At 57.9% G+C, this 26,115-nt stretch overlaps 1 protein-coding gene and 1 long non-coding RNA gene across 4 annotated transcripts in view; one reads left to right on the top strand and one right to left on the bottom strand.

Moving 5' to 3' along the window:
• GAS6 (growth arrest specific 6) overlaps positions 1 to 26,115 on the top strand; it is a 32,975-nt gene extending 6,860 nt beyond the window's left edge. For both annotated transcript variants that reach the window (XM_038570136.1, XM_038570137.1), the window contains exons 3-15: positions 4,985 to 5,009; positions 6,409 to 6,471; positions 11,659 to 11,781; positions 12,424 to 12,546; positions 15,473 to 15,595; positions 16,253 to 16,374; positions 16,838 to 16,956; positions 17,287 to 17,476; positions 19,732 to 19,896; positions 20,899 to 21,067; positions 23,102 to 23,274; positions 24,511 to 24,739; positions 25,673 to 26,115. In XM_038570136.1, coding sequence (XP_038426064.1) covers positions 4,985 to 5,009; positions 6,409 to 6,471; positions 11,659 to 11,781; positions 12,424 to 12,546; positions 15,473 to 15,595; positions 16,253 to 16,374; positions 16,838 to 16,956; positions 17,287 to 17,476; positions 19,732 to 19,896; positions 20,899 to 21,067; positions 23,102 to 23,274; positions 24,511 to 24,739; positions 25,673 to 25,860 — 1,812 coding nt within the window. In that variant the 3' untranslated portion in view covers positions 25,861 to 26,115. The remainder of the gene's footprint in view (positions 1 to 4,984; positions 5,010 to 6,408; positions 6,472 to 11,658; positions 11,782 to 12,423; positions 12,547 to 15,472; positions 15,596 to 16,252; positions 16,375 to 16,837; positions 16,957 to 17,286; positions 17,477 to 19,731; positions 19,897 to 20,898; positions 21,068 to 23,101; positions 23,275 to 24,510; positions 24,740 to 25,672) is intronic.
• Positions 4,898 to 13,301, bottom strand: LOC111091730. 2 transcript variants are annotated; one of them, XR_005376633.1, is made up of 4 exons: positions 12,349 to 12,674; positions 10,356 to 10,860; positions 9,964 to 10,116; positions 4,898 to 9,427 (listed from the first exon to the last, which is right to left on the bottom strand). It is a non-coding gene; the product is annotated as an uncharacterized LOC111091730 (long non-coding RNA). The 2 variants fall into 2 exon arrangements; XR_005376632.1 differs by lacking the exon at positions 12,349 to 12,674 and adding an exon at positions 13,154 to 13,301 and having other exon boundaries at positions 4,899 to 9,427.

Below are 26,115 nucleotides of genomic sequence, written 5' to 3'. Positions count from 1 at the left end.
CCTGCCACTGGGTGATAATCCCCAGGGGTTTGACCCCATAGGAATTCCCAGCAACAGACATGCACAGCAGTGTCTAAGGAAGGAGGCAGAACACTGTGGCCTTGTGAGGTGTTTCTGGGGCCTGCCACCTTGCAGGGCCAGCCCAGAGGGGCTCCTGGCTGGACAGGAGCCGGGGAGCGGCCCAGCATGGGCAGGGGTGCCGTGTTTCCTTCTGTCTTCTGGAACGCTGAAGCAGGCACCCGGTTTGAGAGTCCTAGGAGAGGAATTTGGGAGGAAGAAAGGAAAGAAGGATTTTGTGTGAATCATGCTTAGAAAAACATGCAGAGATGGAGTGATGGTGGCCTTGGGGATTGAGAAACCTTCAGGCCCATGCAGTCTGAGGGGGCCCTAGCTGGCCCACTGACAGCAGGGAATCTCTCTGGGAACTGTCATAAGAACAGTGAGAGCGCAGTTGTGAGTTCCTCCAGTAAGGGCGATTCAAGTTGACCTAACTTTGACAAGTTTTTCCCTAAGAAGTCAAGTTTGTTAGCTGGATAGCATTGAGGTCAAAGGATTAACCCATTTTTCTGACCCTTTCTCATGGAAAAGACCTGATATTCGTGTCATGTAAATAAGCAAACTTACTGTGACACACAGGTCTCAGCTTGCTTTGTCAAATAATTTAAAGATTTTTGGAAGCAAAATTTCAGGCCATCGTTTATTAAAGGAAGTAATACACTCTTAATCTATTGAGAAAAAACTGCTGCTTGTGGTACTTAATGTATAGCTCCTTTTACATTGTATAAATGTACACAGAAGTCCTAGGTAGGAGCTCTGCACAGCTGGTGTGGAGGTGTGTGCCTTCATCAGCACGCGGATGTCCCCACCACACTGGCTGTAAGCGTCCAAGCACAGGAGCTGCCACATCAGGGCTGGAGGCTGTCCTGGTTCCCCTGGTTACCTCGTCCCTGCAGGGACCTTGCTGGCCTCTGAGGACTCAAAGAGTTGAGGGAGATTTGGATGTGAAGGTATTTATGAGCTGTAGCTACCAAGTTCTAGAACCTTCCTAGCTGCACGTGGTCCTGTTGATAAGCTACATCACTCTGAGCCCATGTCATGTTTCTCTCTTGGTAATGTACATTTTGACCGACTAGGCTTGTGTGGGTTTTGAGCATTTTTGGAGGGCAGATCTGCTCTCAGAGTTTGGTAGAGAGATCGCTCCAGGGCCCACCAAGCCTCAGACCAGGCCCAGCGGAGAAAGTGCGCCACGAGGCCCTTGGGGGGCATTCCAGAGCTATGGGCTGGACAGGTGACTGGGCGAACAGGCTTGCGTAGGCCACCAGTGCTTCTGGAGCTGGCATTCCAGAACTGACTGCCCCAAGGTCGGGGAGGACGTGGCTGGCAGGTGATGACCCATGGGGATGCTCAGGGGGCACAGGCCCTGCCAGGCAGACGGGGGTCCCACTGGTCATGCAGAGCAGAGGCTGCTGGGAGACTCTGTCCACAAATGGGAATTCCCAAGGATTTCACCAGCCACCTGTTTGCTGTCCTTTCCTATGGGCCCTTTAGGGAAGGGGCCATCTGGGTGACAACATAACTAAGGAGCAGAGACAGAGGAGGTTGTCCCACAGAAACACTGGCCTATAGTTTCAGAAAAGATTGCCCAGCCTCACATTAGATGACAGTGGACCGAGCCTGCCCTTGGGCACAGATTCCCATGTTTGTAAACCCACAGGGAACAGGGGCATGGCAGGATGGCGTCTGTGGGGAAGGCAGGGCTTGTTGGAGCGTTCAATTCTGTTTATACAGGGCTGTGCTCTAGCAAGTGGGCTCTCAGCCAGGACCAGTGTGCCAAGCCTGCTGGAACCAGACGCTCTCCCATAGATGGGATGTGTGCTCCACACAGGGCTGCTTCCCTCACAGGCAGTCCTTACCAGTAGTGATGACAGCTCAATTGTCTCACGTGCACCATGGCTCATTGCCCCCTGGGAGTGCAGGACTCTTGGGATGAACGGCAGGAGGAAAGCAAGGCAAATGGCAGTTAATCTAAGGATTAAAAAGTGCACTGGCAATCTGTAAGCTTAAGGAAGCATAATACTGATACTTCCAAGTTTTGAAAGAGACAATCTAAGGGCATCAATTTAGATTTTTCTCCCAATGTGCTTACCTGTGTTATAAGTAAAATAAAGAATCTGATGCTTTGTACAAGTCAGGGAAAATTATAGACTCTTTGTTTGCCTGGTCATCCATCCATCCACCCACTCACCTGTCCATCCATCCACTTTTCCATATATCCACCCACCCATCCGTTTATCCACTTTTCCACCCATCCACCTACTCACCCATTCATCCATTCTTCCATCCATCCACGTACCCATCCATCCACTTTTCAATCCACCCATTCACTCCTTCTTCCATTCATCTATTATTCATTCACCTGTTTGGCAATGGCTCCTGCGGGCCTTCAGGGAGGTGGTTAGCACCAGATACTAGACATACAGGTACATCCTTTCTCTCTGGGAGCTTCAGTTCACAGGTTAGTGGCCTACAGTTTGCTCACTCCCTTCTCATCTTTAACTGTTTAAGTTAATCAGAAGTAAACCCCTGAGCAAAATGATTGCCAGGTGACAAGTGGCCCCATTTCCAACACAATGGCCCTGGCCATTCCCTGCTCCTGACCCCAACCCCACCATTTAGCAGCTCTGTGCCAGGCTTTGCTCCTTGTGTGATCAAAAAGAAAGAAGGCATGTTTATAGGTCACTGATCCCTGGTTCTGAACCTGGTTGAGCTATGGCCTCTGCTCTGGGGATCCCTGTGGGGTGACGCTCATGAAAGTAAACCCAGCTCCTGATCCTCGGGCCACGGTTTATGTGTAGCCGATTTGTGGCTCAGGCAGGGACAGCTCTGTGTTCCCTGTCCAGTGCCCGTCACTCACAGAGGTTTCCGTGGGTCCTCGTCTCTGGTCAGAACTTTGAAGGGCAGTTGGAAATGTCTCTTTCTCTTGGGAGAGTGCATAGTGATTTTAGCTGTATCCATCCCAGCTTTGCAGTTATTCAGGCTTAACCATTTCTGGCCTAGATTAGCAGCCAAATTAGCACCCTCCCCTCCCCAAATAAATCAAGTGCACAAATTAGAATAAATTGTCACCAGGTTATGTATGGCCCTAAGGTTTCAAAACTCTCATTCCCATAGGTGTGGTGAACTGAAGAGAGGTACACATGGTTTTTCTATCAGTGATGCTTTTCCACAACAATAGAACTCATTAAAACATATGGCACATAACTAGTAGTAATCATGGTTTTGAAAAATATAATAGAGCTTTCCGGAAAGGTGTGGTAATGCCACCATTTGTGACAGTTGGTACTCTGCTCATGGTTCTTCACTGCTTCTAGTCTCTTTCTTGGTTTTCTGAGTGGACACATGGTACATCCATCCTAATCCTAAATCTTTCCTCCTGAACCAGAGTCCTTCCCTTTGTGACAAAGACTGTGGCCTCTGTCATCCCTCTAAACCCAGAAGATGTCTCTGCCTGCTTGACCCCAGCTCCAGGGCTTTGTCAGAGCTCCCCTGGCCTCACCCACCTTCCGGGCCAGAGAGTTGCCAGCCCGTGACCAAAAGCAACCACAGGGGTGAGAGTGGGTGGTAGGGGTCCCTGAATGCTGGTGTGGAGGGGTGTCCCCGCCCTGGCTGTGGAGCTCTGCCCACCAGGTCGGGCCACTGTCGCATCTGTCTGAACGTCACTGTTGTGTCACACAAGCTGACGTAACAGACTTTCTCTGACCATTACTGTTCTTTTAAAGAAGTTCTGAGTCTTTTTGAACCATCTCTACCAGAACATTAATTTCTGAAAACACATCTGAGGGTGTTTAGCAAAGTGTCCCTGGCATCACTGCCCAGGCTGTTGTAAACAATGAGGGAAGGGGACAGGTGGGGTTGTGCCGGACCAGGGCATGCAGCTGGCCAGATGTGGCCAGCCCAGGGATCCCCTCTGCCTGTCACTGCAAATGCAATGCCAGATCTCATCAGCATGGTTTTGGATGACGATGGTGTGCCATTGGGAGCCCGTCCTGGCTTCCTGACCTTGGCCAATTGCCACCGTGCGTCCTGAACATCCATCTCCTCATCTCTGATGACAGGGTTAATTTAAAAGACCTTGACGTGGTTGTGGGGGTCGGATAGAATGATGTATAGTCACAGACCTGCACCAGTTCCACCTGAAACCCAGCACCTTGTGGCAGGTTCCATCAGGAGACGTGTCTAGGGCCAAGCTGCCCCATGGGGGACCCTGAGTGGAGACAACAGTGGACGGGTGGGGGCCACTTTCACCACCCTGGGGCCTGGCGTCTGTGGCTGGAGCTGTGGACCTGGGGATGGTCCCTGCTGCTCCCTGCTGCTAGCCAGGTCCTGTATTTGACAGCCAACTTGTACGGTGCAGGCCTCTTAATTTGCATGCATGGACAGAAAGACCCTGGCTTACGCCCTCATACCTCATTCCAGCATCAGTGTCTTACAAATACAGTAAATGCCAATCAGTGCCCATGTGCTGATGATCCTACCAAGGTCTGCACAGCTGTGGGAGGAGCCTGGCGGTGGGGAGGGTCTAGGGATTACACTGTGGTGCTCCTCACCCAATGAGACACTTTACTGGGCACCACCTACGTCCCTTAAATGACATCACCGTTGCTACTTCCAGAAGGTCTAATCGCGTCAGCAGCTTTGCAACACCATTCTGTAAAAGCCGAGTCAGCAGCCTGGGCTCCGCCCTCCCACTTTCTCTCCTTATGCCATGGTTTTTGTGGCAGAAAGCGGCTTTCTGGGTGGTTGTGTTCTGCTGTTGCTGGGCTGGCTGGAGAATTCCCTGCCTTCCTCAGACACCTGCGTCTCGGGGCATCTGTTTCTCCTGCTGGGGAGGAAGGCGCGGTCTCACTGCCCAGCTGCTCAGGGGCTGTTTGTGAGCCTGTGCTGTGCCAGTAAACTGTTGTTCTTTCTTTTTCTTTTTCTGCAGGACTATTTTTATCCAAGATACTTAGGTAAGTTTACATCCCTGCTTCTGTAGGTGTCACAAAAGAATAGAGGGGGCTCTGTGTCACACATCAGAGACATCTGGGCCAGCTCGTTACCCAGTCACTCCTGAAGGGGAGGTTGCTTAATCACACAGTGAGCTTGGGACCACCCAGAGCACGCCGGGAAGAACACCTGTTTGTGTCTTTCACGCCATAGGGGCCGCATTAACTCAGTCCGGTGCCATTATTTGCAGACGGCTTCCGTGCTCTGACTTCAGGATTAACTCACTGTTTGGGAGTGTGATTGATTTAGTGGCTCTCAGACATTTTGGTCTCAGGGTCCCTGCACTTCCAGAATTATCAAAGACCCCAGAGAACTTGGTTATGTGGGCTGCGTGTGTTGATATTTGCCAAACTGTTAATCAGCTCTGAGGACATGTTTTTGTTTAATTTGAACAAGAGGAATGTATAAGCAGACACTCCCAGTCACTGAGCAGGGACGTCACTGTGCGAGTAGCGGAGAAAAGGAAAGGACAAATGACAGCCGAGTCTAACCTGGATGATCAGAAAGAGGCCCTGGATTTCCCCGAGAACTGCTCCTCTAATTAATACCATTTTAAGATTGTTCTTAGATGCATGTCATTTAGAATGAAATAAACCTATTCCAGGGCCTTCCTTTTTGATTTTTCAAAGGGCATGTTAGTAGATTTTCCATTGGCTTTACATCCTCTCAGAGGTTCCTTCTCTGAGTCTGTATCTGGCAACAGAGAAGAGGAACTGTAAGTGGCCCTGCAGAGCTCAGGAACCCGCCCGCTCCCAGGCTGCCTGTTCCCCACAGACCTGGCCCCTGCCAGGGTGTGCACGGTTTATTTCCAGAGGCAAAGGGTGAGCAGCTTTGCCAGGAGTGCCCTCCAGCTTGCCAGGGCCTGGTCCTCCTGGGCAGGGTGGAGTGCCAGGGGCCATGGCAGCTCCACACCTGCTCTGCAGGCCTTCAAGCTCCCAGGCGCCTTTGCCCACGCCTGTCAGATGGATGGGGCAGGTGGGGATGCTCCCCAAGGCAGAATGATTTTCGAATTAAGGCTGGTGTTTCCAGACAGTGTCTGTTGCAATTGAAGTTTATCACTGTGACTGTGGTCAGAGTGCTCCCTGAGTGCAGCTCAGGATCCTTCTGGTTTGAAGCAAAAGGATCCCCTGAAAAGGCTGCAGACAGACTTCGGACACAGTTCCTCTTCTTTGGTGAAGGCATTCTCTTGCCTGCTGGGGTTAAAATGATCTGTGATACAAAAGCTGACCTGTGCCTCAGCTTCAGCACCCCATAAACATGACAGTCTCTTCTCCAGAGATATCTCAGAGGCCATGTACCAGGTCTAAGGTCTGTCCTGTGTCCTGCAGCAGGAATGACCTTCTTTCCATCTCTCTCTTGCAGACTGCATTACTAAGCATGGATCTCCGTACACAAAGAGCCCAGATTTTGTTTCATGTGTTCAAAGTAAGTCTGTCACCTTCCTGTCTTCTTCACAGCCCTGCGTATTCAGGTCACTCCAGGCTCTGCTGTGGTTTTCAGGGGGTCTTGAGTATTTCCATTGATCCTAGGGAGCAGTAGCACCAGCCTGAGCTCTGCTCTTTTTCCACTGAACTTTCTCTCATAAGCAAGTAAATTTGATTCTTTATTTTTTTTAAAGATTTTATTTATTTATTCATGAGAGACACACAGAGAAAGGCAGAGACACAGGCAGAGGGAGAAGCAGGCTTCCTGTGGGGAGACCAATGTGGGACTCAATCCCGGGACCCCAGGATCATGCCCTGGGCCAAAGGGAGGCACTCAACTGCTGAGCCACCCAGGGATCCCAGCTTTGGTTCTTTACATAGACAGGACGTGCATGCAGTACAAAAGCTAACCCTTTCACGGGTGTGAAGAGCGAGCGCATCCAGCCATGCCTCCTCATCAACCAGTTCGGCTTCCAGAATATTCTGAGACCTGTAAACACATAGGCACTTTTGGCTTTGCACAAATGCTAGCTTCCCATAGATGTGCCTGACCTCATTCTGCTGCCCTGCGTGCAGGTTGTCTTCCAGCTCAGCCTGTACAGAGTGCACACACGTGCACAGTGTACCGGTACGGGTAGGTAGCACTATTTCACCGTTTCCCGGCGGACTCACGGGCTGCTTATCACAGACAAATCTTACACTCATCGAAGTGTGTCTGTGGGACAGATTCCCAGGTGGGAGTGCAGCCCCAAGCCTGCGCAGCATCACTCAGTCTGATGCAGATCCAGCATTGGTCACCCCCGGGCAGTGGGCAAGCAAGATAGCCGTCCCCATGCCTGGCAGGCTAACACATGCTTTTACTTTTTGGTCTCCTTCAATATCAACGGTGAAGATTATGGCTAGTCTTTCTGTTTATGTTTTTCTCTTTATATGCTTTGCCTGTTTTTCTCAATTTATAGGAGCTCTTGATTAGCCATTTGTCCTAAAAGTACCACAATTTTTCCAAGCTCATTATGCATCTTTTTTATGTAGTAATGTCATTTTTTAAATTTAGTTATTTAGTTATTTTTAGTTATTTAGTTAGTTATTTAGTGTTATTTTAAATGATCGCATGTTGAAGCTGCCGTTTTGCTTGCTGTCCTGTCACTCAGCTGCCTGGTCGCCCCCAAGCCCAGCAGTCAGTCTGTTCATTGCATGTGCTGGGCAGTGGGCTCTGAGCGCCCAGCCCCAGCTGCAGAGGCTTGCGTTACACATGCGCCTGCCCCCTCAAGGCAGCCAGGAAGGCAGAGGAGGACCCACGGCTGCTCACAGGGCCTGGCTGGCCTGACTCGGTAGCAGAGCTGCTGCGTCTGGCCTCCCACCTGTCCACATGTGGGCACAGTCCAAAGCCAGCCCAGATGAGCAGAGAAATGATTGACTTAAATCAGGAAGGGGAGGTAAGGTGGCACTGCTGCTCGGCCCCCACCCCCTTCAGCCCCAGGCAGTGTCACCTAACAGGAGCAGAGCCCACTGGGCTCTGTCATTTTGGGTAGAAGTGCCTCTTAACTCAGGGCAGCCAGAACCAGCCCATGCATCATGGGCGACCTGGGGCAAGCCCCCTCCTCAGCCTCCCTGTGACATTGGCGTCTCCCAGGGCTGAATTGACCTCCCCAAGGCCTTAGGCAGACATCAGGGGTGTGTCGTGGCAGTTTTAGTTTTGTGTCATTTTGGCTTTTTGTTTTTAGCAATTTTTTTTATCGTTGTCAATCTGCTAAATCGGTTTCTTCCTTTCAGATTAGGTCTCCAAATTGATTAGATTGTTTAAGTTCCTGGGTCATAGACTGTGATTTTCTGGAGATCATAAACAGTTTCCCAGAGCTTCATACCTCCTGGCGGTGTGAGCATTGCAGTTTCTAGATGGCAGCCCCTTGTTCCAACAGCATTTGTGTAAAATCACCCAGGTCTTGCTTAAACGGAGGCTGTCACAGTCCTGGGCCATGTCATGCCCGCTAGAGATCTCATGGTTAGAGGGACTTGAACTGTTTGAACACCACAGATTTCTTCTGAGTGGGCTGGAGGCTCTGTGCTCTGGTGGCAGGTGGCCAGGAGTGCGGGAGGAAGGGGAGTTTCTGAGCTGGCATCAGAGGACAGCTCTCATGCCACTGCCAGGCTGCAGGAGATCCCAGCCCATCGGGACGCCGCCTCCCACTCCTGGCCTCTCCATCCTGCCCCGGGTCATCCTCCATGGGTGTGTGACCACATGCTGTTTGTGCTCCGTCAATTCTCTGAAGCCTGACGTGCCATCCTTACTCAGCTGCATGTGAAGATAGCTGAGGACAGGGACCCGAGGCCTGGCGCTCAGGACCCACGCACGCCCTACTTGCCCCCAACCCCCAGAGCCACACCCCTAGGCCTCCGTGCACAGGACGCTGGAGGCACTTCATGCTGTTTTCATCGGTTCCCTCCCAAAGCCATCTTATTTCATGGCCACGAGGCACAAGGCATAGCTGGGTGCTTGATTGCTCATTATTGTTAAAGTCAAAGCAACAGCCTCATGGAGCGGGCCTCTCAGCATGCCCGGGCCCCCCCTCAGCCCCACTCACTCCTGGCCTGGGGCTTTCCTCCCACTGACTCTCCACCTTCTGTCCAGCCCCATTGGAGGAGCCCCTTCTTGTTAGTCACGGTGGGCACCGCCCTGGAGCCCATCATCACCCTCAGATCTGGAGAACAGGGAGCTAAAGCAGCCGAGAGAGGCTCCTGCCAGGGGCAGCCCCGCCGGCTCAGAGCAGCACCGCCACCCGGGGCTGTGGGTGCCTGTCCCCAAAGGCCTCTTGTGTCTGGCGCTCAGGCTGGGCAGGAAGTGGTGCCCTTGGTGCCTGCAGAGGCTTGTCCTCACCCACGCATCCGAAGTGTCGCTCATTCTGCTGCTTGCTGGGTGCACACACGGCTCTGCGGCCCCCTTAGGTCCTGGAGAGAAGCTGTGCAGCAGGGCGGCAGACACAAGCCATGGTGGGGTTGGGAGGCTGCTATGCTGGAGCCCCACCACAGTGCCACCCACAGAGGTTTTATTAAAAGGGGTTCAGGCATTCTAGGTAAATTCTAGTTAACCAGGCCTCACGCCAAATGCTCAGTTACACACTTGTATATAACTCAGGCTTTAACCACATATGTCGAGTGGAGACACACCACCTCCCACTCCCTCCCTCCCTTGGGGCCCCTTGGGCCCCGGCATAGGACCCCTTCTGCCTTCAGAGTCCATCTCTGGTGCTGGCGCTGGGCTGGCCCTCACGGCCTGGCCCTCCTGCACTCAGAGTGTCACCGGCGGCACAGCCGGGCGCAGTGGCATGGCTGCTGGGCTGACTGGCCAGCTCTGGGCAGGGGGACACGCTGTTCCCATGCTCCGTTTCCTCACTCTGGACTCAGTCCCTACTTGCTCACAGTGGAAGGCAGTACCTTGCCCTGAAACTCTACAAGTCCCCAAGAAGTGGGGCCCCTCTGTGACAGGGTCACTCACCTGTGTGGGACAAAGGGACACAGCTCCGCTGAGTCTGGACTGGTACCACTGGGGCCGGTGGAGGCCTGGACGGGCTGGGGCACTAGGGGTTTGCTGCTGCTGAGCAGGAGCAAGTCCGGTGGCAGAAATGCTGTGCCCAAACCTGGTGTTGGGCTAGAAACGTCATCGTTTTAAGAAAGCAGTGATACATTGGTGCTGAGTTCCCACCTGGCCAGCCTCCCGCAGGATGGACACGGGACTGAGCCATCTTACTGGCCCTGTTGATTTGGAGAGAAACGCTGCAGAGCTGTCATACCCTGGTCACCCAGGAGTCAGACGAGCCAACGCTGCCCACCCACCCCACGGTTTGCAGTGGGCAAGTCACTTCTGTCGTATAAAGGGAGCAATTGTACCTGGTGAGGGTCCTGCAGGACATGGCTCTGGAAAGGGTGACGTGGGGTGAGGATGGCCTGGGCTAGTCCCTCCATGGCCCGGCCGCCCCCGCCGGGCCCAGGGATGTGTCTCCACCGCTGAAGGCCACAGTCCCCATGGCTGCTGGAAATGTTGTTGGTCGCCCCCCAGCGACAACAGAACAATCCAGAGTAGCAAGGTTTTGCCATGGATTGTCAACGCAGCTGAGGGGCACAGGCTCAGGTGCAGCGAGGTGTCACGGTCCCCTCAGCCCTGGCCCTTGCTTTGGGCCTCAGCCATGGGCCCCATGCTGTCCAGAGCTGGATGAGGCATGTGTCCACACAGGAAGAGAGCAGAGAGAGATAGGGACCAACAGAGCCACCAGGACACATTTACCGTCTGCACAGCTGTGGCGTGTCAAAGAACAAAGCCTGGAGCAGACCCATAGGACGGCTGGGGGTCAGGGCAGGCTGACCTGCAGTGGGACCCTCGTGCCTGCCGTGTGACCTGCAAGACAGGCATTGGGGAAGTGGGTTGGGCCCGTGTGCAGCACAGGCTGACAGCGACCTCAGGAATCAGCTCCACTCGCTGAGAGTCCCTGGAGACCCTGCATCTCCCTAAGACCAGTGGCTCCTCTGCCCTCCATGCCCACCAGCCCACCCAGCTCAGCCATAGCCCTGTAGAGGATTCTTGGAGTGCAGCTCCCGACCACCAGCACCCGGAGTGCACATCTCCGTGGGTGGGGCCCCACCTCAGCCTCTGAGCTGGTGATGCTCCCTTGGAGCTGGAGCTTCTGTGGATGCGTAGCCCCCCAAGGAGTGGAAACGGCTCCCGTGATTGACACTTCTGACGGGGAGACACCCTCCAGCAAGGGGATCGGCGCAAACCGACTGGTGCTCCTCTCTGGGAGGGCAGGGCAGGGCAGCCCCTCTCCAGGGAGCCAGTGTGGGGGCTCCTGCAGCAGCCACGCCCTGCCTGGGAGGTGTTGGCGAGTGTCCATGGCAGGGTTTGAGTGGCCAGGTGCCTGGCCTGGGAAGGTGGAGGCCTGTTCCTCATGCGACCCCTTGGGTCAGCCAAGGGTCTGTGGGCCTCTCCCTGAGGGGTCAGAGCACGTGGAGCCTGGCCAGGCCCCGCCCTATCCTCCTCCACTGCCCCATGGGGAGGTGGTCACTCCCTCCAAGCTGATCCAGTTCCACTACCCCACCCCGGGAGTGGGGTCTGTGCCACCAGCCTGGGCCTACCTCAGCGTCCTCGCCCCGGGCCAGTCCCTCCTAGCTGACCATTCTCTCCCTTCCTTTGACACAGACCTGCCTGACCAGTGTTCCCCGAACCCCTGCACCAAGGAGGGGACACAAGTCTGCCAAGACCTCATGGGCAACTTCTATTGCCAGTGCCGAGCCGGCTGGGGGGGGCGGCTCTGCGACAGAGGTGAGGCGGCCCTGCAGCCACAGCTGTGCAACAACGAGGCAGGGGCTCCCAGGGCAGGGACTGTGGCCCATCCCTGTTTCCACCCTGCCCTACCCCCGGGGACCTGGCCCCCCCTCACCGGCCACCCTCCAAGGGCTCCCTTGGCCACTCAGGGAGGCCAGCAGGCCCCTCACGTCCCCTGAGAGCAGGAGTATTCAGAGGGTGTGGGCCGGCCCTGCTCTCGCCTCTAAGTGCTGGGGGCTGTCCAGCTGGAGGACCATCGGGTGCTGCCAGAAGTAGGGGGTGCGGCCTGGACGTAGGAAGGCACCACCATGGGGCCCGGGCTGTGGTGACGAGATAGTCTCAGGGCCAGCCTCCCCATCTGCCCCAGGATCCAGTGACCTGAGGCAGCCCCTCACCACAGTGCCCGGCCACCCTGGGGAGGTGTGTCCGGGCTGAGTCTGGGCCCGCAGGCTGCCTGGTCACATCCATCCTCTTTTAGCCCTTGCCCTCCTCCCGGGTGCACTGGCGGCCACCAAGCTGGCCAGGGATGGTCCCATCAGGGTCTCCCTGTGCCCTCACACTCACGGCACAGACAGGCATGCAGATGCCATGGCATGCTCCCTGCGGACACTCCCCGGTCTCTCTGTGTCCTGTGCCCAGATGTCAACGAGTGTGGCCAGCAGAACGGGGGCTGCAACCACATCTGTTTCAACAAGCCGGGCAGCTTCCACTGTGCCTGCTACAGCGGCTACGCGCTCTCCCATGATGGCAGGACCTGCCAAGGTAACGCCCGGCCCAGAGCCTCCCCCTCGCCTCTCAAGTTCTCCCCGGGTTTGTCTGTGCAGTTGCCAGACTGCTGAGGTTGGCAGTCACATCTGCTCCTCTGCAAGAGGCTGCTGCAGGCTCTGGGGGGCGGGACAGGTGGGGGGGGCATCCAGCTGAGCACATGCCCGGGCATGTCAGCAGCCATGGGGAGCTGCCCTGGCCCCAGCGCAGGATGATTCACTGGGATCTGTGCATGGCCAGCCTGGCTGAGACCTCCCCCGCCCCAGGATGCAGCTGCCGGCATCTGGTTTATCTGTCCAGGAGCCCAGGACGGAGCCCAGATGCTGGGGCCAGAGCACACAGGCTCCCTCTCACCCAGGGGTGGCACCTGTCTACACCCACCCAGCTGGCTTCCCCCCTCACCCACTTCCCTCTGGCAGAGGCGGGCTGGCCACTGAGCAAAGCAGAAGGCAGCCGCCCTCCTTAGTCTGGGGCCCCTGGGGTCCAGTGCCCTGACCACCCCAGAAAGTCTGCACACTGTGGCTGGCCGGGCTGCAAAAGGGGTCCCCGACTTTACAGGGGGGCTGTCTCTTCCTCCCTCCGCCCCCTGCCCTCCAATACAGACCTGCTGACACCTGCCACTGGCGTGTCCCTGAGAATCCGGGCAGTTCTCTCGTACTACGGGCCTGCCCGGGGCAGAACAGATCTACTGAGGGAGAAGCGGCCTCAGGAGCAAGGCTTGCGCAACAGCCGGTGACAGGGTGAACTCTGAGTCAGACAGGACAGGGGGCCCTTCCCACTTTTGGGAAAACAGCTTCCACTTTTGTCATCATTCATGGCTCCTTCCCACCTGCTGCCTCAACCTGACAACAGCTGTCCTCTCCTCGAGCTGCGGCTGGCACCCAGGCCAGACGTGCACGGCCACGGCCCCAGGGACTTCCGGCCTGCGGGCTATGTCTGGGGCCATGTCTGCATGTGATGCACCCACAGCTGCTGGGAGTTCCCGGAGCCATGGTGTTTGCACGCCCCTGGGCGATGTGCTGTGTGCCGCGGGCACCTCCTGCTTTTGCCTCCTCGGGAGACCCTGAGTGACGAGGGTCTACTTAGCGCTCATTCACCAGGTCTGTGATGTGTGGGAGCTGACAGATCCCCTGCACCTTGGTGCTTGGTGCCTTCCCCCAGAACAAAGGTGTTCTCCTTAGCGTGATGGATTAACAGCAAGCATGGCAGGTGCCCCACCTGCGCGGCCAGGGTTCCTTGTGCTGACACCAGCTGACAGACACCTCCCCTTCTCTTGGCCATCGCCTGTTTCCTTGGGGACCTTGGGACCCCAGACCCAGCCAAGGGAAGCTGTGGGAATGAGGGGCCTTGCCAGTGTGGTGTGGAAGGGCCCAGACTTTCCATCTTGTCTTCCTTGATCAGACTCTGAGATGCTGGGAAGGAGGGGCTGCGGTCGCTCCACTTCTACAGCCCCCCAGCACCCTGGGAATGGGGGCTCTGGCCTTTCTGTCATTGCTCCTTGACTGCAGAGAGGGATCTCCAAGCCTCGCAGGTGGGGCCCTGTCCTAGGAGGAGAAGCAGATGAGGGCCTGGGCGGGGGGCAGAGGCAGGGCCTGTTTGGGGGCCTCGGGCCTCTTGGCCTTGGTGCACAGTGTAGGGTTGTGTCTAGGCTTGTGCCCCATGCCTGGTGCCAGCCCCACACACTGCCTGCCTCCGTTTTCCTGGTCACCGTGCTCTGATGAATGGTCGGACCGCAGCATCTCCAAAGGGCCACGTTTTGGCAGGATGCAGCGTGGAGGTGCTGAGAGGCTGGAGTCAGAGCGGTCCTCTGATAGAGCTCGGCCCTATGCATCACAGGGGTGCTCTCTCCCGTGGGAGGAGAAAGCTGGGTGTCATGGAGCCAGATGGGCACGTGAGGAGGGGCTGGCCTGGGAAGTGCAGTGTGCCAGAACCGCGGAGAACCCTTCCCCCATGCCACTGCCACTGTGGGCCATTCCCTGGTGGGTCTGGGCCCTCCAGCCACCAGCCCCTCCACCGTCACAAGCCCTGCAGGGGCCGTGGCAGCTCCTTACGGGTGGTGTTCAGAGAGCCTGTGCTTACGAGGCATCCTTCTTGGGGTGGCCCGTGTCCTGCAGCCAAGCTGTATGCATAGCACCCACAGCCTCCCCGGGGCAGTCAGGACTGTGGAGCCGGGTTCCTATGCTCCTGGACATGGTTGGCCTGGCTCTTGGACTGAAATTCAGGTTCAGAAGCATCCACACTGAGTCAGTGGACAGAGGGAACCCGCAGCCTTACGCCTGTGTCTCAGGGCCGCGTGCTGTTGCCAGAGCGCCTTCCTACGCTCACTGAGCCACGTTTGAGAGCCTATTTGCTGGCAGGCTGCCCTTGTGATGAGCTCCACCTGAGGCCCCGCAACACGGGTGTCCCGCTGCCGTCTGAGGGATCCATGTCGTCTGGACTAATAATTGCCTGTCCCAGATATTCGTTCTGCCCCTGGAGGAAACAGGATTAAGTGCAGAGGTTTTTGTATTTGTTCTTTGCCAAAGTAGCAGATGGATGAGCCTCAGGATGAGCCTCAACAATTCACCACTAGTGAGCTTGGTTTCCAACGGAGAGATGGGGTGTGTGGCTGGAGGTCATCCCTCAGGAGGTGAATGGAGCCTGGGAGCCTCCACTGGAAGTCCCCATCCTGGGCTCCAGTGCTTGGCCCTGGACGAGCTCAGCCGCATCCAGCAGTCTGAGATCAACCTCCTCAGCCGGGACCCCAGGCAGAAACATCCACCACGCCCGCCGTGCCTGAGCCTGGGGCTGCAGAGTCCAGTGGACGGGAGGAGGGCTTAGTCACCCTGGGAGCTGAGGCCACCCAAGGCTGTGGCTCACGCTGCAGCACCTCCCCTACCGACCAGGAGACAACCCTGGTCAAGGGCCCTGGCTTCTCTTGCAGACGTGGATGAGTGTGCAAATGGAGCTGCCTGCGGGGAGGCGCGCTGCCAGAACCTGCCTGGCTCCTACTCCTGCCTCTGTGATGAGGGCTACGCATTCAGCTCCCAGGAGAAGGCCTGCCGAGGTACCCCTCCACAGCTGCCCGCAGGCCCCGGCACAAACACCTGTGAACACATGTGTGCACACATGCAGCGCCCCACACATGACCACACATTTGCACACACATCACACATGTGTGCATGCCATGCACACATACATCCACAGGTACCTCTTAAAGCAACTAGGTGCCTTCTCCAAACTGCTGCAGACACAGAATTTAGGAGGAACGAGCTCTCAGGCCACACTGCTGTGTTTGGGGACAACTGACGAGCACTCGCTGTGTCCAGGGCATCTTCCTCCCCTTCCTTCCAAGAGGAAGGTGGGGTGGTCCCAGCCTCTGTCTCCCCTGCAGGGTGTCCCTGGGGCCCCTTTAGACCCTCAGGCCAAGCACCTCGTAGATGTGGTTTATGCGCTGAGCTGGTACCGTGCTCCAACCCTCCTTCAGCCTCTACACTAGCTGCTTCCCTTGAGAAACTGCAGAGGGTGTGCAGACATTGGAGACTGCTGACCAGCACAGCTCATGGCCAGGGAGCCAGGGGGGCGTGGGGTGGGCTGGGGAGTGGGTGCCTCCTGAGGCTCGTGCTCTGGAGCTTGTTTTCACAGCAAGCCAACCGCGTGCACGATCAGAGAAGGCATGGGCACTGCACCTGGTGAGGTTTGCCCATCTTCCCTGTGGTGGCAGATGTGGACGAGTGTGCGGAGGGACGCTGTGAGCAGGCCTGCGTCAACTCCCCAGGGGGATACAGCTGCCACTGTGATGGACGTGGAGGCCTCAAGCTGTCCCCAGACATGAACACCTGTGAGGTAAGTGCCCTCGGGGCAGCCGTCCTTCAGGAAGACAGTGCTGGAAGAGGTGTTTTTATGGGAAGGCCCAGTGTCCCCTGGCCGGTGGCAATGTAGGATGGAGGCATGTCTGTCCTGGGCATGAATTCCCTAGGCCTGGTGGCTCCCTACCCCCAACGACCTGGGGGCTACACCCAGAGTACACTCTGCCCTCCCTGTCTGCCCGCTCAGGCTCTGCCACACGTGTGCAGTCGGAGCCTCCTGCTTTTGGCCAGCCTGCCCACCTCTTGGACTCGTACCTGCTGGTCTCTCCGGGCCGTGGCGGTCTGAGTGTAACAGAGTCTCTGGTGTCTGTGTGCCACCTGCTGTGCATCTGGCTGGCGGAGTGGCGGGGGAGGGCCCGATTGCATCCTGACAGGCAGTGTGATGGGGAGGGGCTGAACCAGGTATGCCCCTCCTGACACCCCTTGCTCCCACTCCACAGGATATTTTGCCCTGCGTGCCTTTCAATGTGGCCAAAAGCATGAAGTCCTTGTACCTGGGTCGCATGTTCAGCGGGACACCCGTGATCAGACTGCGCTTCAAAAGGCTGCAGCCCACCAGGTGAGAGGCGGCGGCTCACACAATACAGAGCAGAGTGGACCAGAGCCCGAGGAATGGCTGGCCTGATGCTCCCTGGGCCCACAGACCCCTGGGCCATGCCCCAGGCTGCACCCCAGCGGTCTAGGCAGTCAGCCCGTTCCCTGCCCAGCCACAGCAGCACGGCTCCAACTCTGGGCCTCTGGGCGCCCACCAGTGCTTCTGGCATTCAGGGAAGAATCCCAGGCTGCCTGCACACGGCTGCTCTCTCCCTGCTGGTCTGGGTCCCTGGGGCAGGAGGCCGTGAGCCGCCAGCCCATGCATCACCTGTTTCTTTTTCGTGCTGGCCCTCAGGCTGGTCACCGAATTCGACTTCAGGACCTATGACCCTGAAGGCGTCCTCTTCTTTGCTGGAGGCCATCAGGACAGTACCTGGATCGTGCTGGGCCTGCGGGCTGGCCGGCTGGAACTGCAGCTCCGCTACCATGGTGTCGGCCGTGTCACCAGCAGTGGGCCTGTCATCAACCACGGCACATGGCAGACGGTGAGTGTGGCCACCACTCCAGCCCCAGGCCGGCTGGCATATGGGACTCCCGGGGAAGGGCCCTGGCATTTGCTCACGCGTTTGCACAGTCAGCAGTGAGTGGACACTGCACAGGCCCCTGCCCTGCGAGCCCGCAGGTGATGGGGCAAGAGCTGTGGTCTCAGGGGCTGTTCCACCAGGAGCTGCTGGCTATGTCCTGGTTCTGCTTGTCAGAGCTGCTCTTGGCAGCAGAGTCAGAGCCAGAGGGCTGCTGGTCACCCTGCAGCACACAGGATGCCCCACGTCTCAGAAAACCGTCCCGTTCAGAACATCCACAGTGCTGAGGCGGGGGTCCCTGGGCTGAGGTCTGGGCGCAGCTCCTGTCTCCATGCATCCACACCGTCCCAGGACCTGGCTTCTGGGGCCTGTGCCATTCCCACAGAAACCCCGGCACACTCCCACCCACGTGGGCGCCTCCTTCTGGAGAATGCCCTGACCATCCAGAGCCTGAACCATTCGCTCCTGGTGAGACCGTGCCGAGGGCAGCTTCTTGCCACTGCCCTGTCCTGCATCCTGATGCTCAGAACACAATAGCCTGTGACACACAGGCCCCTCCAGAAGTCCAGAGGCCCCCAGTTGGAAGTGGGCTTTTAGAAGTAAGCACTTGAGAGAGAAAAGCATTCTTTTTCCCTTTAGAAGTCAAGATAAAATGGGAAATTCTGAATAAAGGTGATGTGGATGTTTGCTAACCTCTGCCTTCTTTCCTGAGCTCTTGAGGCCCAAGTGTCTCCCGAGCAGTGGGAGGGACACCAGTGCAGAGCTCAGATAACATGGCAGAGCCAGAGGGAAGCGGCTCCCTCGGGGTCGAGATGACAGGAGCTCTGCCCAAGGAACCTGGCACCTGTGGGCTTGGAGCCTGAGGGTCCCTGACGCACTCCTGCTCCTGGCGGCCCTGACACACACGCCGGTGTCCTCTTGACCACACTCTGACTCAAGGACCTACATGTTTCCCTCTTTAACCAAAAAAGAAGTTGATAGGCTTCTGGTGGGTTAGGAGGACACCCTGAGTTTAGAGATGGGTTTTTTAATTTCCCTGCATGGAAAGGAGGAAAGAACAGAAACTTCTTCTTTTTTTTTTTTTTTAAGATTTTATTTATTCATGAGAGACACGGGGGGGGGCGGGGCACAGACACAGGCAGAGGGAGAAGCAGGCTCCATGCAGGGAGCCTGATGTGGGACTCGATCCCGGGTCTCCAGGACCATACCCTGGGCTGAAGGCGGCGCTAAACTGCTGAGCCACCCGGGCTGCCCAGAACAGAAACTTCTGGAGTGAATCCACATGCCCATGCGGTATCCAGGCTATACCTGGCACCTGAATATCTGCTGGGATTTAGAAATGTGTCCTCCTGCCTTGGGTGGGGCACATGGGACTGCACACTGCATAGAGGGGACGCAAAGCACCACATGGAAGGCATGACGTCAGGTGGGATTCCTGCTCCCTGCAAGCAGTTCCTGGGGGGCTTAGAGGAGCATCAGGATGGGACCAGGGAGGTGGCTACAAGTGGTTTGGGTGTGGGAGGGGGAGTGGAGGGGGAGCTGGGGCTGGGGTGGCCCAGAGTGGGGGAGGCGGGGCTGGGGAGACCCAGAGAGGGGAGACAGGACTGGGGAGATCCAGAGGGGGGGAGCCGGGGCTGGGGGTGCCCAGAGAGTGGTGGCAGGGCCGGGGGGAGCCGGTGCTGGGGAGCCCAGAACGGGGAGGCAGGGCTGGGGAGAACCAGAGTGGGGAGCCGGGGCTGGGGGTGCCCAGAGAGTGGTGGCAGGGCTGGGGGGAGCAGTGCTGGGGAGCCCAGAACGGGGAGGCAGGGCTGGGGAGAACCAGAGTGGGGAGACGGGGCTGGGGGTGCCCAGAGAGTGGTGGCAGGGCTGGGGGGAGCCGGTGCTGGGGAGCCCAGAGCGGGGAGGCAGGGCTGGGGAGACCCAGAGTGGGGAGACGGGGCTGGGGGCCCCAGAAGGGGGAGGCAGGGCTGGGGGAACCCAGAGTGGGGAGGCAGGGCTGGGGGCCCTGGAGGGGGCATCCAGGGCTGGGGGGGGCCCATCGGGGCCTGGAGGGGGCGCCAGGGTCATGTTGGCACATGGGGATTGTGAGGTGTATGCATGATGAATGTTGTTCCCTGAGGGTGGAGGTGGCTTGGCCCTCAGTGGTGATGGGGGCGTGGTCCCCAAGGTCAGGGGTCCCTTTTGGAAGGTGTACCCCCTGAAAGCACCTTCTTCTTCAGATCTCCGTGGAAGAGCTGGATCGGAATCTGGTCATCAAAGTGAACAAAGACGCCGTCATGAAGATCGCGGTGGCCGGGGATCTGTTTCAGCTGGACAGAGGGTTGTACCACCTGAACCTTACCGTGGGAGGCATTCCCTTCAAAGAGAAGGACTTGGTCCAGCCCGTGAGTACTGAGTACTGGTATCAGCCCAGCACAGGCGAGGCCACAAGCTCACTGCGCTTGGGCAGCCATCCCCCCAGAGGTTAACACGCAGCAGGTGCGCCTCTGCCCGAGATTCATTTCAGTCCTCTGAAATGATACTAAAGATGCCTGTTTTTCAGTGGAGATAAAACACAATGAAATCGTTCTTTAACGAAAAGAATAGTCAACTTTTTTGGACAATTCCCAAGAACATTTGTGTTGTTAACCCTGCCATAGGGGAGCAGGACTGACGGGGTGGTTGGTATTAGTCGCTCCTCGCTGCCCTGCCCGGCCTCAGCCCCCCTGCACCCCGCCCTCACCCTCACTGGGATTTCTCCCTCACCAAGCCTGTGGACGTCAGTGGCCAGAGTCCCTCCTGTGATTAGGACTCCCGTACAATGGAAGAAATGGGTTATGGGCATGTTGCAGTTCCCCTGGTGGGAGGTATTGGCCTGGTCCTCCCTACAGGAATGGAGGAGGAGGTGCTACACATGACTTCGAGCATCAGCCCCATTCCAGGGTCCCATAGTTGCTGTTTACACCTCCTTGTTTCACAAATACAGGCAGGGGTGACCGATTTGCTCCAAACCATGTAGCAAGTGCCTGGTGCTCTGGAATCTGCATGCCCGGCCCCTACACTCACATTTCCATAGGTACCAGAGACCACTGTGTACCCATCCCCTCGTCCACTTCCTTCCAGGGGGTGGTCGGTGCTCTGATCTGGGAATGAGTGGGCAAACCCCATGCAGACACAAAAGGTGGGCGTCCATATGGGATGCACAATACCCTTACCTTGCTTGGGTGAGGACCCACTGTGAGTGCTGGGTGTCCTGCAAGGACTCATTTTGTCCAGTGAGGAGAGTTTTGGGAAATAGATACTCTCCACAAGTAGGACTTGTCCATCTTGTAGTAGCCAAGAGGGCATCCCCATCCATCCGAGCAGGGTGGTCCCAGGAAGCCACTGGGATTTCTCCATCCTTCCAGATAAACCCCCGCCTGGATGGCTGTATGAGGAGCTGGAACTGGCTGAATGGTGAAGACACCACCATCCAAGAGACTGTAAAAGCAAACCCCAAGATGCAGTGCTTCTCTGTGGCGGAGAAAGGGTCCTTCTACCCTGGGAGCGGGTTTGCCTTCTACAGCCTGGATTACAGTAAGTCTCGGCTCTGGCATGGTGCTTATGCTTCCAGATCATACACAATGCAAGTGGATAAAGCAGGGAACAGCTTCCCTGGACAGCAGAGTCCAGGAGAAGCTGAGCCCCGCCCCACCGCCCAGCCCTATGACTACCTCTCAGGGTGGCTGCTCCCAGTCAAGGTTTCCAGGGAACCAGTGAGGGAGAAATGACAGGCAGGAGCAGACAAACTGCCCTGCTGGCACTGGGACAGCTGGAGATGGGCAGGCAGGTGGGACGTGAGGGACCTCAGGGGATGCTGGCAGAACCCTCAGGGTTCTGGGACAAAATGAGCTTCGGTGTCTGCACGTTGGCAGAGAAGGTGTCAAGAACACGCTTGGCGTTGCAGTCAGCAGGACCTCATGAAGAGTGGACGGGGCAGCATCCAGAGGGCTGCCTCTGGGGCTCCAAGGAGCTCTACATTGAAGGAAAGAGAGGAGGAGGAGGAGGGCCGGCCAGGAGGCGCCGGAGGGGTAGCCAGCCCTGTCGTGTTGCCGAGAAGGTGCGGGTCTCAGCAGAGCTGGGTCCAGCCACGCCAGCATTGAGGACCATGCAGGAGAAGAAGGGGAACCTGCGGGAACAGACCTTTTGGAAGCTCCTGTGATGCCCACGAGCCCTAAACTGTTGCCCGGAGTCAGGAGGGCCCCATGCCTGGCCCAGGAAAATGCAGGTGCACCTGGCCGTGCGGGGCCCCCTGGGTGGGGTCACGGGCCCAGGAACCTGCCATGCAGCCCGTGTCCAGACCCGTCTGAGGATCATCTACACTTTGTGTGACACAGCATAGGCCACACAGGTCATCTGTGCCTTGGCTACGCCACCTCGCGGACCCCAGGGCTGCCCACTATTTCTGCTGGGGGCTCTGCTTGTTCAGGTACAAGACTGCAAAGGCCAAATGGTATTTGGAACTCTGGGCCCTGTTAGTAAACCTCCAACGGTACCATTTTATAACACGGCAGGGACCCCTCAGGAAGTCACAGACTGTGGCAGAAGAGCCCTCACCTCCTGAGTGGCCCCACAGAACCACGGAGGCCCGGTGTGCCCAGTCCTGCCACGGGAAAGCAGCACCAGGAAACACTCTCCTCTGTCAGAAATAAAGGCAAAACTTGGCCACAGGGAAGATCACTGAGTTTTTTGGTTTTATTTTTGGTTTTTGCCCGCTTTTTCCAGTTCTACATGCATTCAGGGGACAGTTATCGGGAGCCGACCGTAAGAGACCCCAGTCAGGGCTGGGGGCCCACAGATGGTTCGGGACGCGAGCTTGCAGCTCGGTGGAAATCTCCAGGAACCTGCCTGCAGCCGAGCGCCTGAGCTCCAACGTCCGCGGCCCAAATGGACTCCTCCGTCAGGATGCTGACGTCCCCGAGACGCGCACTTCACTCCGTGGGGCGGAGTCTGTCCTGCGGCGCCGACATCAGCGGATTGAAGCGTAGGGAGGAGGTGTGCTGTGGTGTTGGCCCCCAGACCACCACGAGCCGACCCTTTCTACCAGAATGTGTTTTCTGGAACCATCCATGCAAGATGTGCAGGATGCTCTACGCGTCCTTCACTCTGATGCTCGCGCATCCTATCCCATATACGTCGCATGCGTTCTGTATACAGGAGGTGCCTCCATGTGGAGCTGCTCCCCTGAGGCGGGGCGATGGCAGCAGCGCTGCCCCCCATGGCAGGAGGCCATGGGTCTGTGACGATGGCGCTCAGCGCAGCTCGCAGAGACTCCCAGGTTCTCTAAGCAGCCTGACCTGCTGGTGGGCCTGACGGGCGCAGGGGGCGGGCGGCCCGAGGGCCCACAGCTCAGGCTGTTGTGCGGGGGAGGAAGGGGAGAGCCCGTGGAGGGCGCCGTGGCTCATGGAGGCCAGCAGGGACCCCGGAGCCCGAGTCAGGAGCGCATGTCCGCGGCGGCTGGCTCCCCGGGGACGGGGTTCTCCTGTGGCCCTGTGCTCAGGTGGGGCCCCTGCGGCCAGGCGGGGCCGGCGACCCCCTCACTCACCTTCTGATGCGCCGCCCTCACCGCAGCTCGGACCTCGCTGGACGTGGGCACTGAAGCAACCTGGCAGATAGAGGTCATGGCTCGGATCCGCCCCGCCGCTGACACGGGGGTGCTGCTCGCGCTGGTGGCTGGTGACCACGTGGTGGCCCTCTCCGTGGCCCTGGTTGACTACCACTCCACCAAGAAACTCAAAAAGCAGGTACCGCTCACTGTGGCCCCGGCCTCCCTCCTGGGTGGGGCCCAGTCCTGCCTCAGGAAGCTGACCCAGGGCCGCGCAGCCTTCACCAGCCCGACGGCCACGTGGCTGGGAACACTGGACCCGAGGTCACCCAACACAGCCTGAGGTCAAAGCTGTGTGAGGCCACTTACCCCCGACAGTTGGCCAACCTGGCGTCAGGAAGACGAGCGTCAGTTGCTCGTGTTGGTGTCCGACCCCTTCACTAACATGGTCAGGCTCCCAGTCTCTCCTGCGCCCTCAGACATGTAGGCCCAAACCCCTGGGTGATGCAGCCGAGCCCTGAGTGTGGCTGTCCTCTGTCCAGCTGGCCCTTCATACCCAACCCAGTTGACCACCACTGTGTGGGACGCATTGTCTCCACAGAACAGCCAAGGGGCAGAGGAAGGAGCTTTTTCTTCTTGCCTCTGTCCAAAGTGGGAGGACCCGCCCACCGGGGAGGGAATGGGCACACCCAGCCAGCCTGCCCCCGACTGGTCCAGGGCCAGCAGCAGGGACCCCCATCCCCACCCTCACCCCCACCCCCACCCCCAACCCCACCAAGTGCCGTCCGCATGCACGCTGTCTGCACCTGCCCCTCCGGCCACCTACAAACAGCTGGAGCTGCCACAGGGGGAGGATCCTCCCAGGGCACAGACACCGGCAGACCCCCGGCCACACAGCCCTGCCCAGGGACCCTGCTGCTGGGGCTTCTGTCCATCTCACTGTCAGAGCCCCTGCCCATCCCGCTGTCGGGGCCCCTGTCTGTCCCTGCTGGGAGGGCATCTGTCTGTCCTTCTGTTTGGCCCGTGTCTGTCCCCGTGTTGGACTGTGTGTCTGGCCCGCGTTATCAGAGGCACGTTCTGCGGTTGTGGACACTGGGTTACGTGGCCAGCTGTCTTCTGGAATGTTTGCATTTACCTCCTCACACCTCCAGCCACTCTGCTGTGGCTTACGGGTCAGGGTCTTCCATGTCCTGTGTTCTGGATTGTGGACGCGCAGACAGCACATCCACCTAGATGGCTGGACAGTACGGTGCCCTGACTCTTGCCCTGGGATAATGTTGCCCACCCCCACCTCACACTTGTGGAAACTGAGTCCTGGACCAGTGTGCCACAGAACGCAGCGCCCAGGCTGCAGGGGACCCCACCCCCACGGAGGGTTCGGGGTGTGGGCAGTGGGACAGGAGGCCTGCACGCTCAGGTGCGCATGTCCCCACAGCTGGTCATCCTGGCTGTGGAGAGCGTCACCCTGGCCCTGATGGAGATGAAGGTGTGTGACGGCCAGGAGCACCAAGTGGCCGTGTCTGTGCGGAAGGATGAGGCCACCCTGGAGGTCGACGGCACCAAGGGCCAGAGCGAAGTGAGTTCTGCGGGACTGCAAGAGAGCCTGGCCGTGCTTGGGAGACACCTGCAGGGCTCCGTGCTCACCTTCGTCGGGGGACTGCCAGGTATGGCTCCATGGCCTCATGCTCGGGTGCGGCACCTGCTGTTCCCACCAGCCCCAGTGTGTCTTTCTGTATAGGGTGAACTTTTAGATGAAGAGAAAACACAGGTACACCCCTGGCTGGCATCATGATGCCTTAGTGTATCAGTGCCCGCTTGGCAGTTCAGGGATTGAGGCTGAGACCAGCTCACAGGGACAAGCACCAGCTGAACCTGCTCAACCCGCATCCTCGGAGAGCACCCACCTGACTACGCATCACACAGAGGCTGTGGCTGTGGCCTGTAGGGCAGGCCTAGCCTCCAGGGGCCACACGGGAGTCCAGGTGTCCTGGGACGCCCCCACCAGCCTGCTCCCTGGTCCAGATGTACAGCTTCTGGGGACAGGGTCACCTTCAGCTCCTGCTATGCCCAGGAAGGGGCCGCATGCAGCCACCTCCTACAGACTGGGGACCCGATTCTGACCAGGCGCCGTGTGCTTGCCATGGCCGTGAATGATCAAGGGCCAGCTGCTGACCTGACCCCCAGCGGCCCCCAAGGCCCCATGTAGGTTCTCACTCACTGTGCAGGCCAGGACTCCTGGCTCGGCCCGCAGACACAAGCTCCATTTAGTTTGAACAAACAAACCTTTGAGGAGGATGGGTTGGGAGCCCTGCGGCACGACTGACTCACTGGAGCCAAGAGGAAGATTGCATTTATTTAATCGATTTGACTATCTGGACACACTGGCTGGGGACCTGCTTGCCTACAAGCATGCAGCCGAGCTGGTGCCATTCTGGACAGAAGACACCTGCGCCCCTGAGGAGGAGGGTGGGGGAGGAGACGAGCCTGCGGATGCTTGGAGCACTGGGCGGGGGGACGGGGGGCCCAGGGAGCCCGGGCTCCCACAGACGGGGTGGCTCATCTGCTAAGATGGTGTTTGTTTCTTCTCACTGGCCCAGATGTGCCTGTGACCTCAGCGCCAGTCACGGCTTTCTACCGCGGCTGTATGACGCTGGAGGTCAACCAGAAGGCGCTGGACCTGGACGAGGCCGCCTACAAGCACAGTGACATCACGTCCCACTCCTGCCCCCCGGTCGAGCAGGAAGACGGGAGGCCTCGGTCTCCCCAGCCCAAGCCCACCACATGAGCAGCTCTGGACCCCGCACTCCCACAGGCCGAGCTTCCTTCCAGACTGTTTTCTGCCTTGTAACATACATGTATATAGCTGAGGGCACTGCTGTTAGCCACCAAAGCCACAGCCCCGACCCCGGAGCACCCTCCGTGTGGAGGGCTGGCACATGCCAGAGCAGACCCAGGGGATAGTTCTCTGTTATTTTTATTACCAAATGCTTCTTTCTGGCCTAAAAACATGGAAAAATAAAATATTTACAGACCCTTTTAA

The sequence above is a fragment of the Canis lupus genome, chromosome 22 (assembly GCF_011100685.1).
Source record: "Canis lupus familiaris isolate Mischka breed German Shepherd chromosome 22, alternate assembly UU_Cfam_GSD_1.0, whole genome shotgun sequence".
Taxonomy (NCBI): domain Eukaryota; kingdom Metazoa; phylum Chordata; class Mammalia; order Carnivora; family Canidae; genus Canis; species Canis lupus.
The sequence above is the reverse complement of the archived record's forward strand: the minus strand, read 5'-3'. Positions and strand labels throughout refer to the sequence as shown.